Below are 15,856 nucleotides of genomic sequence, written 5' to 3' on the forward strand. Positions count from 1 at the left end.
AAACAACAACTATGAGACAGGAAGTCCAAGAGCCTTGCCCTGGACCACATGGTCAGATATAGAGCTATATCGAGGGCCTCTGACCCCCAGGCTATATAAGGTTAGAGAAAAGAGCTCACTCTCTTGCCTTCCTGTTTCTTTCTGATCTTCAGACTAGAACTTCCATCCAAGTTGAGGTTATTAAGGCTTCTTTGGGGACTTTGTATGCTGAGTCCCACCATTCCCCATTTCCCTCGACAGAGCAGGCTCAGAGTCTTTACCCCTAGTTTTCCTGGGGTGGGCCAACCCTGTGGTTTTCTTTCTTTCTCCAGTTCCGTGACTGTTAAGTTTGCATAAAGGCCTACTAATAAATCCTTGAAGTTACAACACCCCTGTCACTTCTAGCCTAGGTTATTCAGCCTGCCCAAATATTCATATATACATGATGGCCTTTCTAAGACCGTAGGACCACCACAAGAGAGTTTTTTTTGTTTTTTGTTTTTTGTTGTTTTTGCGGTATGCGGGCCTCTCACTGTTGTGGCCTCTCCCGTTGCGGAGCACAGGCTCTGGACGCGCAGGCTCAGCGGCCATGGCTCACGGGCCCAGCCACAAGAGAGTTTTGAGTTTAGGTGGCATGTAGGAAAGTGAAGAGGCTCTGGAGGCACAAGCACCTGGGCTGGAATCCCAACACTCCCAATGAATTTCATCCCCACCTCACTGGTCTGACATGCAGATTTCACGAGGTGAGGTCCAGGAAGACTCAATAAGTGGCAGGTGTTATAATTTCCAACATTAGTCACAGCATGTGTACTCATTTTAATCCCAATCAGAATAGAAGGTTCTTTGCCCAGTTAACATTTCAGATTGGGAAATCTGGAGGAGGGACACACCCCATCTGTAAAAGAATCTTACTTGCTGCTAATTTTTAAAAATATTTTCTTTGACATACAGGTCTCTCTGGTTAGAGAGTTGAGTGTCTCTGCAATTTGAAGAGCAGCCTCATTTCACCCTGTCTTTAGAGACCCTCATGAGGATCTTCCCTCCTTTTAGGCCACAGGAAGCCTAAAAGTGGCCATTACAACATGTGCCACTCATGGGGCATGGCCACGCAACGGCATCGCAATTTGGGCCTGTGGGGTAACAAGGATTTCTTAACAGGCTGTCCTGGCGAAAACACTGCCTGTTTCTCAGGGTTTACTTCCTCTAAATAGAAAGTATTTGAACAGGGGGTGGGGGGAGAATAAAAAAACTACAGTCCCCGAACTTCATTTAGCAAATGTTCATTGGGCACCTGCAATATACCAGATGTTGTACTTTACAGGTGGTTCATCAATAAAACTTTGCAATTACCCTATGATCCAGCAATCCCACTCCTGGGCATATATCCGGACAAAACTCTAATTCAAAAAGATACATGCACCCCAACGTTCATAGCAGCACTATTCACAAGAGCCAAGACATGGAAACAACCTAAATGTCCATCAACAGATGAACGGATAAAGAAGATGTGGTACATATATACGATGGAATACTACTCAGCCATAAAAAGAATGGAATAATGCCATTTCCAGCAACATGGATGGACCCAGAGATGATCATACTAAGTGAAGTAGGTCAGAAATAAAGACAAATACCATAGGATATAACTTATATGTGGAATCTGAAATATGACACAGCTGAACCTATCTACGAAGCACAAACAGACTCACAGAGAGAACAGAGAGAACAGACCTGTGGTTGCCAAGGGGGAGCGGTGTGAGGGAGTTTGGGGTTAGTAGATGCAAACTATTACATATACAATGGATGAACAACAAGGTCCTACTGTATAGCACAGGAAACTATATTCAATGTCCTGTGATAAACTGTAATGGAAAAGAATATAAAAAGAATGTATATATATGAATAACTGAGTCAATTTGGTGTACAGCATAAATTAACACAACATTGTAAATCAACTATACTTCAATTTAAAAAAAAGAAAACTTTTCAATCAAATGGAATTCTGCCTCTGTGGTTTCTTAGGTTAAAAAGATGATTTCGGAAATCCTTGTAATCAATGTCTACTGTTAGTTGTAGCCTGCTAACCCTATATTAGTAAATCAAGTATTGTATAGTTCTCAAAGAAAAAGAATCTCCTTAGGATCGATGTGAATTTAGTAAGACTAGAGAAAATGAGGCAGAGCTCAAGGCAAGTTTTGTTATTGGCAGTTTAGATCACTTTCCTTCACCCACTTGGTCTTCGATTACCAGTTAAGTATTAACATCTCAGCTATATATTTAAGGTCCTAGTTTACCAGCAAAGCTCCAGCCTGACCTCAGACACCTACCCTTTAAAATCCCTACACTCCCATCAAAGTAGATTGCTTGCTTCTCTCCACTATAAATGACCTCTACTTAATAGGTAATTTTTTAAAAAGCTAGTTAATATAAAAAGAACATCTTATTAAAAGGAAAAAGAGAGGCTACTAGTCACTAATGGGCAGTGGAATGGGTCCCACTAGGGTATCAGTCCCTAACTTTGGAAGAGCTGCCCTCTATGGTGTGGTCAGGAATGGCAAACACATCCAAAGAGAAGCCACAAGTCATGATCACACAGGACTTTCAAGGATATGATTTCCTCACCATTCCCTGTGCTTTTGCCCATACCGTTTTCTCCATGTAGAATGTCTTTCTCTCTCCTTTATATCTCGTACAGGCTTATTTTATCCTTATATGCCCATATCTGATGCCACCTTCTCTAAGAAGCCTTTTTCCATCCCCTGCGCCACCTGATATAATTTCCCCCTCCTTTGATGGATTCCCTGTAGCTCCTTATTTGTAACATTTTGTGGGACCCATCATATTTTGCTTTGTATCGTATTAATTTGAGTACATGTGCAGATTCCAAGTTCCTCTTTTCTCATCTTTGTATAACAATATCAATAAGAAATTCGTATACCATTTTATAGATTACAAAAGCTCTTCCTACATAATCATTTTTTTCTTCTAGCATAGTATATTAGGGGCTCTCTGGATTGTTGAAGTGAGGGTGAAAGACTCCGGGCATTTAGAAAGCTCTGAACTCCTCAATTCCATGGACATAACACCTGTCACATTCATTACATAGTGACTCATAGCTCATTGATCCCATCTTCTTTGGATATTATCCACAAAAGAGATTTTCTCTGACTTAAAAATTTTGAGAAACATGGCACTGTGAGATTAATTCCCAAATTTCACGTCAGTCTCATAAATCTCTGCTTATATACATATACATATGTCATATGATGTATGTCTGTGTGTGTACATGCATATGTACTTTATTGCTATTGTTGAGGTATATGTTGATTGGTTGTTGTTTACTTTTTGTTTGTTTGTTTTTAATGTCTGTTCCAGGTTAAATGGCTATCCCAAGGAGCTCCACCAACAAATAATATAAAAATAAACTAGAGAATCAAGCATTGCTTGGCTTGTGAATATTGTACAGAGGTTGGAATCCTCACAAACTCTTGGTTTGCTTTCCCTATTGGTGCAGCCACTATGGAGAACAGTATGGAGGTTCCTCAAAAAACTAAAAATACAACTACCATATGACCCAGCAATCCCACCACTGGATATATACCCTGAGAAAACCATAATTCAAAAAGAGTCATGTACCACAATGTTCATTGCAGCTCTATTTACAATAGCCAGGACATGGAAGCAACCTACGTGTCCATCAACAGATGAATGGATAAAGAAGATGTGGCACATATATACAATGGAATATTACTCAGCCATAAAAAGAAACGAAATTGAGTTATCTGTAGTGAGGTGGATGGACCTAGAGTCTGTCATACAGAGTGAAGTAAGTCAGAAAGAGAAAGACAAATACCGTATGCTAACACATATATATGGAATCTAAGGGAAAAAAATGGTTCTGAAGAACATAGGGGTGAGACAGGAATAAAGACACAGACCTACTAGAGAATGGACTTGAGGACATGGGGAGGGGAAGGGTAAGCTGGGATGAAGTGAGAGAGTGGCATGGACATATATACACTACCAAACGTAAAGTAGATAGCTAGTGGGAAGCAGCCACATAGCACAGGGAGATCAGCTCGGTGCTTTGTGACCACCTGGATGGGTGGGATAGGGAGGGTGGGAGGGAGACGCAAAAGGGAGGAGATATGGGGATATATATATATGTATAGCTGATTCACTTTGTTATAAAGCAGAAACTAACACACCACTGCAAAGCAATTATACTCCAATAAAGATGTTAAAAAAAAGGGGGGGGGGCGGCATTGAGCTTGATGGCCTTCGAAATTCTGAGGAACTCAAACTTTGTAAATGTTGGTTCTTACCGCACTGGAACCCCTGAGGAAAGACAGTAGATTTCGACAGACTGGCAGCAGAATCAGCATGCAGTTGAAATTCAGGCAGGCTGCAGGGGCCCTGGCCAGTGCCAGCGCTGACTGGAAAAGGCAGGATAAGAAGCAGGGTGACTCTTGTGCGCCCAGGACACCGCCCGCCCCACTTGCCTACACCCACTCCCCCAGGCTTCCCAGCATGAGGCCCACACTCCAGAGATATCAAGTTATAGGGGCTTCCCTGGTGGTGCAGTGGTTGAGAGTCCGCCTGCCAATGCAGGGGACGTGGGTTCGTGCCCCGGTGCGGGAAGATCCCACATGCCGCAGAGCGGCTGGGCTCGTGAGCCATGGCTGCTGAGCCTGCGCGTCCGGAGCCTGTGCTCCGCAACGGGAGAGGCCACAACAGTGAGAGGCCCGCGTAACGCAAAAAAAAAAAAAAGAGATATCAAGTTATCTGGGAAGGAAGGTCCTTTAGAGCCAGGGCTCTTCTTCATCATAAATGAATAAAATGTTGGGGTGGGGAGCAAGGGCCAGATTAAAATAAATATTATGAATATTTTCAAACATAAAGAGAATTTGAAATAATTTCACAATGAATACCTGTTGATTCATCTCCAAGATTCTACCTTTTACATTTTACAATGGTTGCTTTAGCACATGTCTATTCACCTCTCCATCCATCTACCCATCCCTCTATCCATCCATCAATGCATCTTATTTTTGATGTATTTCCAAGTAAGTTGCAGATATCAGTTTACTTCCTCCTAAATATTTAAGCATGCATATCATTAACTAGAGTTCAGTATAGAAATTAGGTCTTTGTAAAGATTTTCTTAGCACATAGACTAACCTCAACAGTAACTAAGTTCGTATGGTATAATTGTTCTTTGTAATGCCTAAAGAAGTTGCGTATTTTGGAGGAGGAAAATGCAAAGGGAAATCATCCTTTTCAGCATCAACCTGAATAAGTTAACAACAATTATAATAATGTAGTGTAATTATATGTTATAATTATTTATGCATATGATGTATAATACATATTATAATTAGTATTATTAAGTAATGGTTTCAGTATGATGTAACAAATGATATCCTCTGGGGGCAGCCGTAATTGTACTTATTTTCTTATTTTCATTTATGATGAAGAAGAGCCCTGTCAGTTCAAGGAAACTGAGAATGTTATTGGACCCAAGAAAAGTCAGGGGCCTTTGCTCTGCCAGTCGAGTCAAAGAACGTGATCTTTGGGCAGGTTCCTCAAAGCCTCCATATGTAGGGAGAGGCTTATTTCCTGAAGAGTATTTCATAACATGTCATTAGGAGCAGGGTTTTTCATGCACAAAAGTTAATAGGAATCGGATGATTTAGAGAATATAGGAAGTCCCACTTGTGCCACCTGTGTCACCCCTGGATCGATCTTTCCAACCTGCCCATCCATTCCGGAGTCAGTATTAGATTTCTCCTTCAAGCTAAACAGTAGCACAGTAGTTCTTGGGAGGGGAAGGATGCTGCTGGGACCCTCTGCCACACTTCTGTCTGTCCCACACTGGAAGGCCTAAAGACTCTTGCCCAGGGGGTTGCAATGGAGGGAGTGAGGCCGATGGTGCTCTTTGGGTTGGTCAGAATATTTCTTTAAAATGTTAAAAGGAATAGGAACAAGAATCTCTGATTAGACATGGGAGCCAGTCAATACTGAGGGAGATGGAACCTCTACTTACCCCAAGAAGTTTTCGAGTGTAGAAGAACTTATCTGGAATATCATAAACCCGGTAGTACCAGACAAAGAGGAAGACGTTCATCCCCAGCCATACCAGCTGCACAAACAGAAGTGGTTGCATGAAGTTGTCATGTTTCAACAGGTAGATTTCACAGCAGTTTAGAGTCAGACCAAGGTCAGGACTTCCCCAAGTACAGCCTTTGATTAAGGTGGTTACAAAGCCAGCTCCTTCCTGCAAGAGTATCACTACACTTCTCTGTAAGTAACCTTTCCTCCCTGTGTTGTCCCCCGTGATTGTTATACTACTTGGGCCGTATGCCGAGTTATTATCTATCTCCCCTCCTTTCTTTCTCCTCCTTTTAGATTGATAGATGACAGCAGGTGACTCTTCTTACAAAGAGAAGGGAAAGGAATCTGTTCCTATACTGTCCTCTGCACCAGCAGGACTTTGTGTTTGATTCTCACAGGTGTGATTACCTCTCTCCGCCACACAGCATCCCGCCCCAGCTAGTGGAGGTCTCATCAGCTAAAATGACAAGGCTTTAATTCTACTTGATAAGTTTTGCTTCACTTTTTAATTTTTTTTTTTTTTGCGATACGCGGGCTTCTCACTGTCGTGGCCTCTCCCGTTGCGGAGCACAGGCTCCGGACGCACAGGCTCAGCGGCCATGGCTCACGGGCCCAGCCGCTCTGCGGCATGTGGGATCTTCCCGGACCGGGGCACGAACCCGTGTCCCCTGCATCAGCAGGCGGACTCTCAACCACTGCGCCACCAGGGAAGCCCTGCTTCACTTTTGAAAGAGGGAATATTCAGCATCAATGAGGGAATGAGAGGCATGAGATTTTTTTTTTTTTTAAAGGGAGATCCTTCTAGATTGTGACTGCTCATTTCATCCCAAGCACTGATTGCATCAAACGATGACTCTACCCAGTCCTCCACCTTCAGCTCCACAGTAGCAATCTGTTCTTAACTGTGCTTTGAGGCTATTTGATGTCCTTCGATGCTTGAGAAGAGTCTCTCTTTATAAAGAAGAAGGTACTAAAACCACTTCTCCATTTCCTAACCTTGTCATTTTTACTCTTGCCTTCCAAGCTGTGGGTTCACTTTCAAGTACATGAGTGTATAATTTAGACAGAGGTCACTTCCCTGGGAAAACTGTGGTAAGAGCTAAAAGTGTTTATACTTGAACTTATTTTTTAAAGGAGTAATCTGTTCTTCAAATGGGGATAAGAAATCAACTTAACAGCTTGGAGTCCTCAGAACAATTCTGTATTGCATTAGAGTGTTGATTTGGCTTAATTTTTTTTTAAATGACAAAATATTTGTGATTTTTATTTTATCTGTGCCACTCATTTCTCTCTACCTCTACAGCTCAAAGAGTCATATTTACTTCATGATAAATTCTTTCAAAAAATTCATACATAAGTGTTCTTTTTAACATCTGGGTAATACTTTAGTTGGCTATTTGGAAAAGCTACTTATAAATCACATTTCTATCTTCCCAATTGTCTGTGATTGCTTTGCTGAGACCACCGTCTTAAAAAAATAGTTGATCTATGTTATGTTAAAAACTAAAGAAATCATCATGTCTGTTCGAAAATTAGCCATATCTTTACTTACAAAAATTGTTTCTCAAGACAGACTATATTGATTTATATACAGCTAAATATAATATATATCATATATACGCTATAAATATGTGTCTAGATAGTTTTTTTTTCAATTCCCTTCCCTTAAATTTTTAAAAACCTCACAAATAACTAAAGTTTACCTCAGAGAAAAGAAGACACTTTTTTAAAAAAGAAAATTGAGAACTTTAATTATTTTCGGTGTAATTACTGAAATAAAGGCCAATTTCCCACACATGAGCCAGTCTTGCATTTGTTATTTGGAAAACTGTATAAAATTTCAATTGCCCATTTTTAGGTGGTATAAATACATTAAAAGTAGAGAAATTTGCCTCTGAGTAAACAAGGATCATTAGCATGAAATGTCTCCTACTCCCACTGTGAAACGCTGGCTAATTTATTACTCCTAAAAACTCCAGAAATAAACTAGGTGAAGTGAGTCCCCAGATACATTCTTTCCGTGAATAAGTTTGGAAGAATGGACTCACTCTGCTTACAGATGGATGCATGTTCACATAATAAATCAGTTTCAACACAATTTCTCAAACAAAACAAACAAAAAAGCTTTGCTCTATTTTCATTTCCAAGAGAACCCAAACAAGTCGGAGAATTTTTCATTTCATTCTCATGGGTACTTACAATGACGAAGATGGACAGGCCCTCATTCACAAACAAGTTCCCCATGGTGGCGGAGGTTCAGTGCCTTGAGCGTGCGCCTTTCTTCTCTGCTATGCTTCTTCCTCCCATGAGGAAATGAAAACAGCAGCCTTGGGGCAATCTGTTTCCTTTTCTATGATCAGAAATTAGCTAATCATTGGTCAACTGAAAAGCTTGTCTCCATAACAAATTTAAATCTTTAACCACAAAAAAATGACAGAAAAAAAGTCTACAATGATCCAATCACAACTAAACATAGTGTGAAATGAAACGAATTTCTACAACTGAGAGGCAAATAACAGTACAATTCATGGTGTTTTACACTGTGAATTAATTTTTGGACTGATCAGTTATCAAGTGTCAATTTTTAAAAAGTCACCCAACTAGTCATGACTTTGGGCTAGGTAAAAAACATTAAATAGATGTGGTATCTTTTGATAGGCTGGCGCAGCATTTAGAGTCTTGTTGAGAAAAATTATAACAGGTGTGATCGCTGATATTTATAGAATGCTTACTTTGTGCCAATTTTCTAAGATATGTATGTGTGCATGTAAATACATGTGTATGTACATATATACATACACATATGTATATATGAGTTGATACATATCTTATGTGTGTGTCTACACACAAAGACACCCGTACACACACATACATAAATTCAGTATATAAATAAATTAATTCGATACTAACAATTCAACTCTATAAAGTACTTTCTATTATTAGGATTACATTTACAGATGAGGAAACTGAGACCCAGAGCCGTTAAGTTACTTGGCCAAGGTCATGCAGTTAGGAAACCATGCAGTTGGGATTTAAAACCCAAGCAATTTGGCTATACTTTTAGCCACGATACCAGACAAAAAAGCCTGACAGTGGCAACCACATCCCAGATCACTCCTAATACAACCATGGGAAAAGAAAACATAACAAATAGACCAAAATGTTTGAATGACTGTAGTATTCCCAGGCGGACGTGACATTTTTCTAGGCAAGGTAGGTAAACAGGGTCAGAACAAAGGTATGTCAGATGTGGTAGATGCCAAAGGCAGATTTAGCATTTTTTTTTTCTCTGACTCCCATCCAGTCTTTAGGACATGAAAGAGACAGAAGGGTAGGATGGTAACCCCTGATTGCATCAGGGTGGTTGTACAACAGCTAGAGTGAATAGAGAGGTAAAAGAAGAAACTGAAGGAGCGAAAGGGAACAAGAGAAGAAAAAAGAGGAGAGGCCTGAACTCTTTGGGTTATTGTCTATGAAGCACTTGAGACAACCTGCAGAATTATGACCGTGAGTAAAATAATATTGTTTTTCACTTTTTAATATTTAAGGAAAGGTACTCCACTGTGACTTTCTGCATGGCTCTTGAGTCATAGGTAACCCACATAAAAGACAGTCGGTTCCCTGGTTCAGTTACACACAGAGATGAGTTCAAAGACACACAGTTAGACCATCAAGTTATACGCCAGTTATTTGCCTCTCTGCTCTGGGACTTATTCCTCAGCCTTTACTCGCTCTGTTCTGTTTCAGATGAGGAACAGAGGGTGGAGGATAGGGACACCCCCCGCTTTCTGCTTCAAGTGGCATCTTGGAAGTGGCTGCCTTTCCACCGGAAGCTCCGGCTCCCACCGGCCAGCCTTCCCCACTGTGGCCTGAGCTCCTACTGGCCGTCACCACCGTAGTTCCAGCTCCTGCCACAGGCCCTGGCTTCCGGGCTTGACTTACACAACCTCCTCCTGCCAGGTTTCGTCCAACCCGGAGGGTGGTCACCACTTCCTGTAGTTGTTAATCTTGATGTTGCCTCTGCGCCCGCGTTGGGATTCTCCACTTTCCCATCATCCGTGTGGCAAATCCCTGGGGTGAAATTCCCTCTGCTGAGATAGGGGTGGTTTCTGTTTTCCTGACTGGACTTTACCTGATACAGAAAGGAATTCAGACCTGTACTCATTTTCTGGTGGAATTAAAGAAGTGAGGCATATATGCCTAATGAGGAATAAAACACCTTAAAATCTGCTCTCCCTCTGTCTGTTACTCTCACATTCTTTCACAGGGATGACTGCGGCTCCATCAGCCTCTTTGAAACTTAGCAAAGTCTTCCCCTCCCTACCCCTCCTCTCTTTTCTCTTTCCCAGCCTACTGGGAAAGGGTTGATCTTCCCTTACTCTATCTTAATCTTCAAGTTTCTCCCACATTTTTTCATGTACCTCCTGAGGCCCGTGCTCTGCTGGGGAAGCAATGGAGAAGGGACCCTGGATACTCATATACTAGGAAATAATGTTCCTCGAATATTTCCCAACTTCTTTCCCCTCCCTCCGCAGTTTGAGAAGAAAATTCAAAAAAGAAAGAATATTTTTGTGGGTGATCAACCATTCCCTCCTATGGCTTTTTTTTTTTTTTCTCCTTTATAAAAGTAATCACAGGGCTGTGAGTAGAGCTGTCTTACGAGCCTTAAGAACTTCAATCAGTTTCACAGCTGGAGGAAGAGAGCTCAGTTGCAATGAAGAGTAAAATCTTTCTTTTATGGAAAGTAACTTCCCTTTTGAGAACACTGTTCCAGTGAATTTCAATGTCCTCTGCTCTTGAAAAGACAAGCGGAGGGTTTGATAAAGGAGCAACAGGTACTGGTTGACCGGTATGGACTGGACACCAAGAATGAAGAAAATTGAACCTCTGCATTAGCTAACCGTCTATCTTCTCCCAGTCACTTCGGCTTCCACTGCCTCCTAAACTGTTAATGTCAAGTTAGACTGTGATGAATGTAAGGAAGTATTCACCCCTTCTAGCAGGCAGTAATGACCAACACCATCAGGCTTGTGATTGAAATCCTAGACGCCTCTTGCAGAGGGAAAAAAGAGAGAAGCAGTCCCAAGTCTCTAGGAAACCTCCTGATTTTGCATCGTGACAATAATTCCCTCTTGATTTGTCAAAGTAAATAAGTAGACTCTTAATTTCTTCCAAGAAGGATGTATGGAATGCTGAAGAAAGGGAGGTGTGTTGCCACACCAAGATGCCTGATGAATTTTGTTCCTGGTGATGATGAAAAATGGATTTGTGTTCCTTTTATCGCTACTGTGCATGCTATTCTTTTCAGAACTGCCATGATTCCACTCTCTGTGCATCCATGAGTTATGTGGCCCCAGTTTCCTTGCTTAAGGATGACAAATGAGAGGACTTCATCTCCCTTGATACAGTGATTGTCCCAGGGGTGGGCATTTGACCCAAACGAGGCCAATGAGAGTTTTATTTGCATGAGGAGGGAGTTGTTAGGGACTATGGAAGAGAGTGGGTGATGCATGCCTGCTGCTGCCATAGACCATCTCTATTACCTTGCGCTAAGAAGCTGCATAAGAATTACGCCAACACAAAATCAGATCAGTAGCTGGGGAAGGATTGAGAGGTTTTGAGACAAATACAATGACAAGGTTTGCATTCTTGGGTCTGATCTACCTGAGACACTTGGACATCTCAGTTATTCTTACAGATTGGGTTCCCTGGAAGTATACTCTGAGGTGGAGATTAGTGTTCAGAAGTTCTATCTGAGAGTGTCCTTGGAGGTACACACCCGTGGAAAGGAAGGAAAGATAAGAAAACAGGAGCGGGCAGAAGGAGAAGTTGAATTATCGTGTGGTCACAAGAAAGGCCTCCGCAATCCTGTAGGCACCACTACCATTTCCTGCTATAAAAAAACTTTGAGTTGGCTTTCTACCACTTATATCTAGAAGGGTTCCTACTAAAGCATGGTGTAATGAAACCCACTTTAATTCCATAGCCATGGTCTCAAAGGTTAGTGGAAGTTGAATAAGGCAGCTGGAATGGGATCCAGACGTTCTATTTCCTGTTTGAAGGAGAAAAAAACAAAGTGAAAGAAGAGACGGTCAGGGAGGAAGGGGCAATTTTCTGATGTAGGTGATTAAAGGCATTAAGAACATGGTTTTACCTGGTATTGTATTTATTAGAAAGTGAAAATGTCTGGTGGTGAGGATTTAAAATTTAGCTCTTTAGGTTAAATGTGATTTGCATACATTTATTCATGAGAATAAGGAAGAAAATGAGGAAAGCTTACATATTTTCTCCTACTAATCATTGATTTGAATTTAAAACTTTCCAGTATGCTTCCTGTGTAAATTATTTTCTCTTGAAAAAAAATCTATTTTTACAGACTTATCTTGGTCTTAACAACAGCCAACATTTGTAAAGCATTTTACACACACCCAGTGCCTTATGTGCTTTATCTCATTTACTTTTCATGACTACACTATAAGGTGTGCAAAATTACCATATGTATTTGAAGTAGGATGAGTATTGCACCCCCCACCCAGAGATGTCTAGGTACTGATTCCCAGAACCTATGAATATGTTACTTTACATGGTTAGAAGGACTTTGCAGACATGATTAAGTTAAAGATTTTGAGATGGGGAGATTATCATGAATGATTCCGGTGGGGCGAGTGTAATCACGGGGGTCCTTATTAGAAGGAGGCAGGAGGTTCAGAAGCATTGAGAGAGGATGTGAGGGATGAAGCAGAATTCAGACAAGAAAGAAGATGCTATGCTGCTGACTTTGAAGATGAAGGAGGAAGAGCCATGAGCCAAGGAGTGCGAGAAATGCAGCTCTAGAATCTGTAAGAGGCAAGGAAGTGGCTTCTCTTCTGGAGCCTCCAGAAGGAACGTAGATCTCCTGACACCTTGATTTCAGCCTGGTGAAAGTGATTCCAGACCTCTGACCTCCAGAACTGTAAAAAAGTAAGTTTGTGCTGTTTTAAGCTGGTCATTTGTGGTAATTTGTTACAGCAGCCATAGAAAACTCATACACTTTACAGACCAGAGAGAAGAGCTGCGAGGACAGAAAGTAGCTTGCCCAGAATCACATGGCTGCCTGACACCAGAGCTGAGATTCGAATCTGTGCAGTCTGATGTATCAGTGCTTACTCGAGCCACCAGAATCATTTTGTAAAGCTAGGGCTTCATTGTCAATAATAAAGTCATTTTATGAGCATCAGCTGCTGTCCCAAGACCCCTGGATTGAACTCTGCTATCCTGCTGTCGGTTGGCGACACATATTATAGCTCTTCCCCACAGGACTGATCAGAATAGCCCTTGATTTTCAGCCTCCTTCTGACAGCCTATGTGTTGCTGACAGCTTCCTGTAGTAACCATTGGTGTGCAGAACCAGCTCGGCCCAAGAAGCCTGAAGTTTGCTGAGCCACAAGTGTTAGGTCCCTATAACCAGTTTCTGCATATTTCACCTTGACCTGAAGCATGAAAGCTCTGTCTCTGTGTCTCCACTATCACTTTTCCTTGCCCCAGGATGTATCTGAGCTCTCATAGCCCCACTTTGGGCAGTTAGCCAGGGCTCATCCTGGTGAAGGTGTTAACCAGTCACTTAAGTGTTGGCCACGTGAAAGAGTCGAGTGTCGGTTCTTGTAGGAATGCCGGCATTGTAATAGGATTCTCTCCAAGAGAAAAGGCATATTCCTTTCACACGATCCTGAGGTCTAGCTCCCTTGATTGTTTCAGCAAATGATATCTAGCCTAAGAAAACCAATAGTGTCTGACTGCTTGCTAAGGAGAAGTTGAAGATGTTTCATGTAAACACGTGTAGTCACATATATAGCCACAATACAATTATCAAAATTAGGAGCTATAACACAAATACAATATTATTGTCTAATCTACAGTTCATAGTCAGAGTTTACTGACTATCTTAATAATGCCCTTTTTGTGATTTTTTTTGTGGTTGTTGTTGTTTTTGTGCTCTAGAATCCAGTCTAAGATCATGCATGGAATCCACTTCTCATATATCTCTGGTCTCCTTTAATCTGGACCAGTTCCTCAGCCCTTATCTTTTTTTTTTTGCCTGATTGTGGCAGGCTTGAAGAATATAGACTGGTTATTTTATAGAATGTCCCTCATTTGAGGTGTGTGTTGTATTCATGACTAGACTCGGTTATGCCTTTGGGACAGGAATATGCTAGAAGTGGTGTGTGTCCTTCTCAGGGCATCACATCAGGAGGCACATGATGTCAGTTTGTCACATTGCTGGTGATGACCTTGCTCTTAGGAAATACACAAAGAAATATTTAAGAGTAAGTGTAGGCAATTTATTTTCAAATGGTTCAAAAAAAATAATATGGAGGGAGAATGATCATGGAAATCTGACAAATGGTAAGAGTTGATAAATCTGGGTCAGGAGCACACTGGATTTCTTCGTCCTATCCTGATAACTCTTCTGCACGCTTGAAATGATTTTAAAATAAAGCAGTTAAAAAATCTGACATATTAGAAGCTGTCTTCAGTGTACAGATTGCTCTGGCAGCTGGGGAGCATTAGTTTTGGGGGGATACTTCTCTTTTGTTGGGGAAGGCACTTTGATGGGCTTTTTGGCGATTCAAAGGCACTGCCTGGTCTAGGGGTTAGAGGTGGAGTCAGAGAAAAGCTAAGCTACTCAGCACAATAAAAGGAAAGGATGATGTCCTCGGGTGGAAAAACTTACAGTGTTACCTGATGTGAGGCTCGCACCGGAGACTGTGAAAGAGAGCGTCATGGAGGATAGAAGTGGCCCCAGAATAGGACAGAATGTCTGGCCCAAGAGAGGACACGGGCAATCAGGGACTTTCCTGTTCGTGGTGATGATCTGAGAGAACAGGGCCACACACTAACGATTGTTGGTTTTCCCTTTCCTACCTTGTAGTTCCTTTATGTTGTTTCTATGTCTTCACTAAAGCTGACTGACCAGCACAACACAGCATCAGCCTTGAATTAATGGTCATCTTGAGGGATAAGGCGGAAGCTGACCGGAGGGTGAAATAGACTAGAAGGGCCTGAGGCAGCAAGGAGAGAAAAATGATGAGCTGATCGGAGGTGACCCAGAGGAACAGCAGGAGACATCAAGAGGATACCAACAGTCTGAGAATCCCTGGAAATATCTGGGAAGAGACATTGGACTTCTAGGTGTTCTCTGGCGTTTGAATTGTAGTGATTTGGATATTAAAGGGAAGCAGACTGCAGAACTCTGGGGAACTTCATCATATATAGGAAAGCAGAGTTCAATTGCCACATACGGGTTGCATACAGTAAATGGTTAAAAAATATATTTCAGTGGTTTACTCTAGTCCAAAGGAAGAGTTGGTGTGCCTACCTTCTACTGCAAAAAAAGCACCAGGAGAATAATGATTTTGTTAGGCAAAGTCGTCCATGGCAGATGAGGTGGATCAAGAATGAGAATTTTCCTCTGTGTGTACTTTCAAACTTTGCTAGTTTAGGGACGATAATAAGATAGATAATGAATACTTATTTTATTTTAATGCAGTGAGATTATTAATTTGTGGTCACTTGTGAGATTGACTGAACTGCTTTCTTGAGACTGAGATCTCGGGAATTGAAAAAGTCTAAGAAACTCAACCAGCAAGAGTTCAAATGAATCATAAGGTTTTATTTTCTCACTGATGTGAGAAGACATCTGCACACACTGAACTTGAAACTACAGGCTAAAAATGTGAATATTGCTGTCAGTTCAAAGAAGTGAAGGTAGTCAGACACAGCCCAG

General features: G+C 41.4%; 1 protein-coding gene across 3 annotated transcripts in view; it reads right to left on the minus strand.

Annotated features, from left to right (window-relative positions):
• The window catches only part of CYBB (cytochrome b-245 beta chain), a 63,615-nt gene extending 55,278 nt beyond the window's left edge, over positions 1-8,337 (minus strand). For 2 of the 3 annotated variants that reach the window (XM_060002815.1, XM_060002813.1), the window contains exons 1-3: positions 8,293-8,337; positions 6,026-6,121; positions 4,305-4,415 (exon numbers count right to left, since the gene is read on the minus strand). In XM_060002815.1, the coding sequence (XP_059858798.1) occupies positions 4,305-4,415; positions 6,026-6,121; positions 8,293-8,337 (252 nt within the window). The remainder of the gene's footprint in view (positions 1-4,304; positions 4,416-6,025; positions 6,122-8,292) is intronic. The other variant, XM_060002814.1, reaches the window with a different exon arrangement.
• Positions 8,338-15,856: the final 7,519 nt, after the last annotated feature.

The sequence above is a fragment of the Delphinus delphis genome, chromosome X (assembly GCF_949987515.2).
Source record: "Delphinus delphis chromosome X, mDelDel1.2, whole genome shotgun sequence".
Taxonomy (NCBI): Eukaryota; Metazoa; Chordata; class Mammalia; order Artiodactyla; family Delphinidae; genus Delphinus; species Delphinus delphis.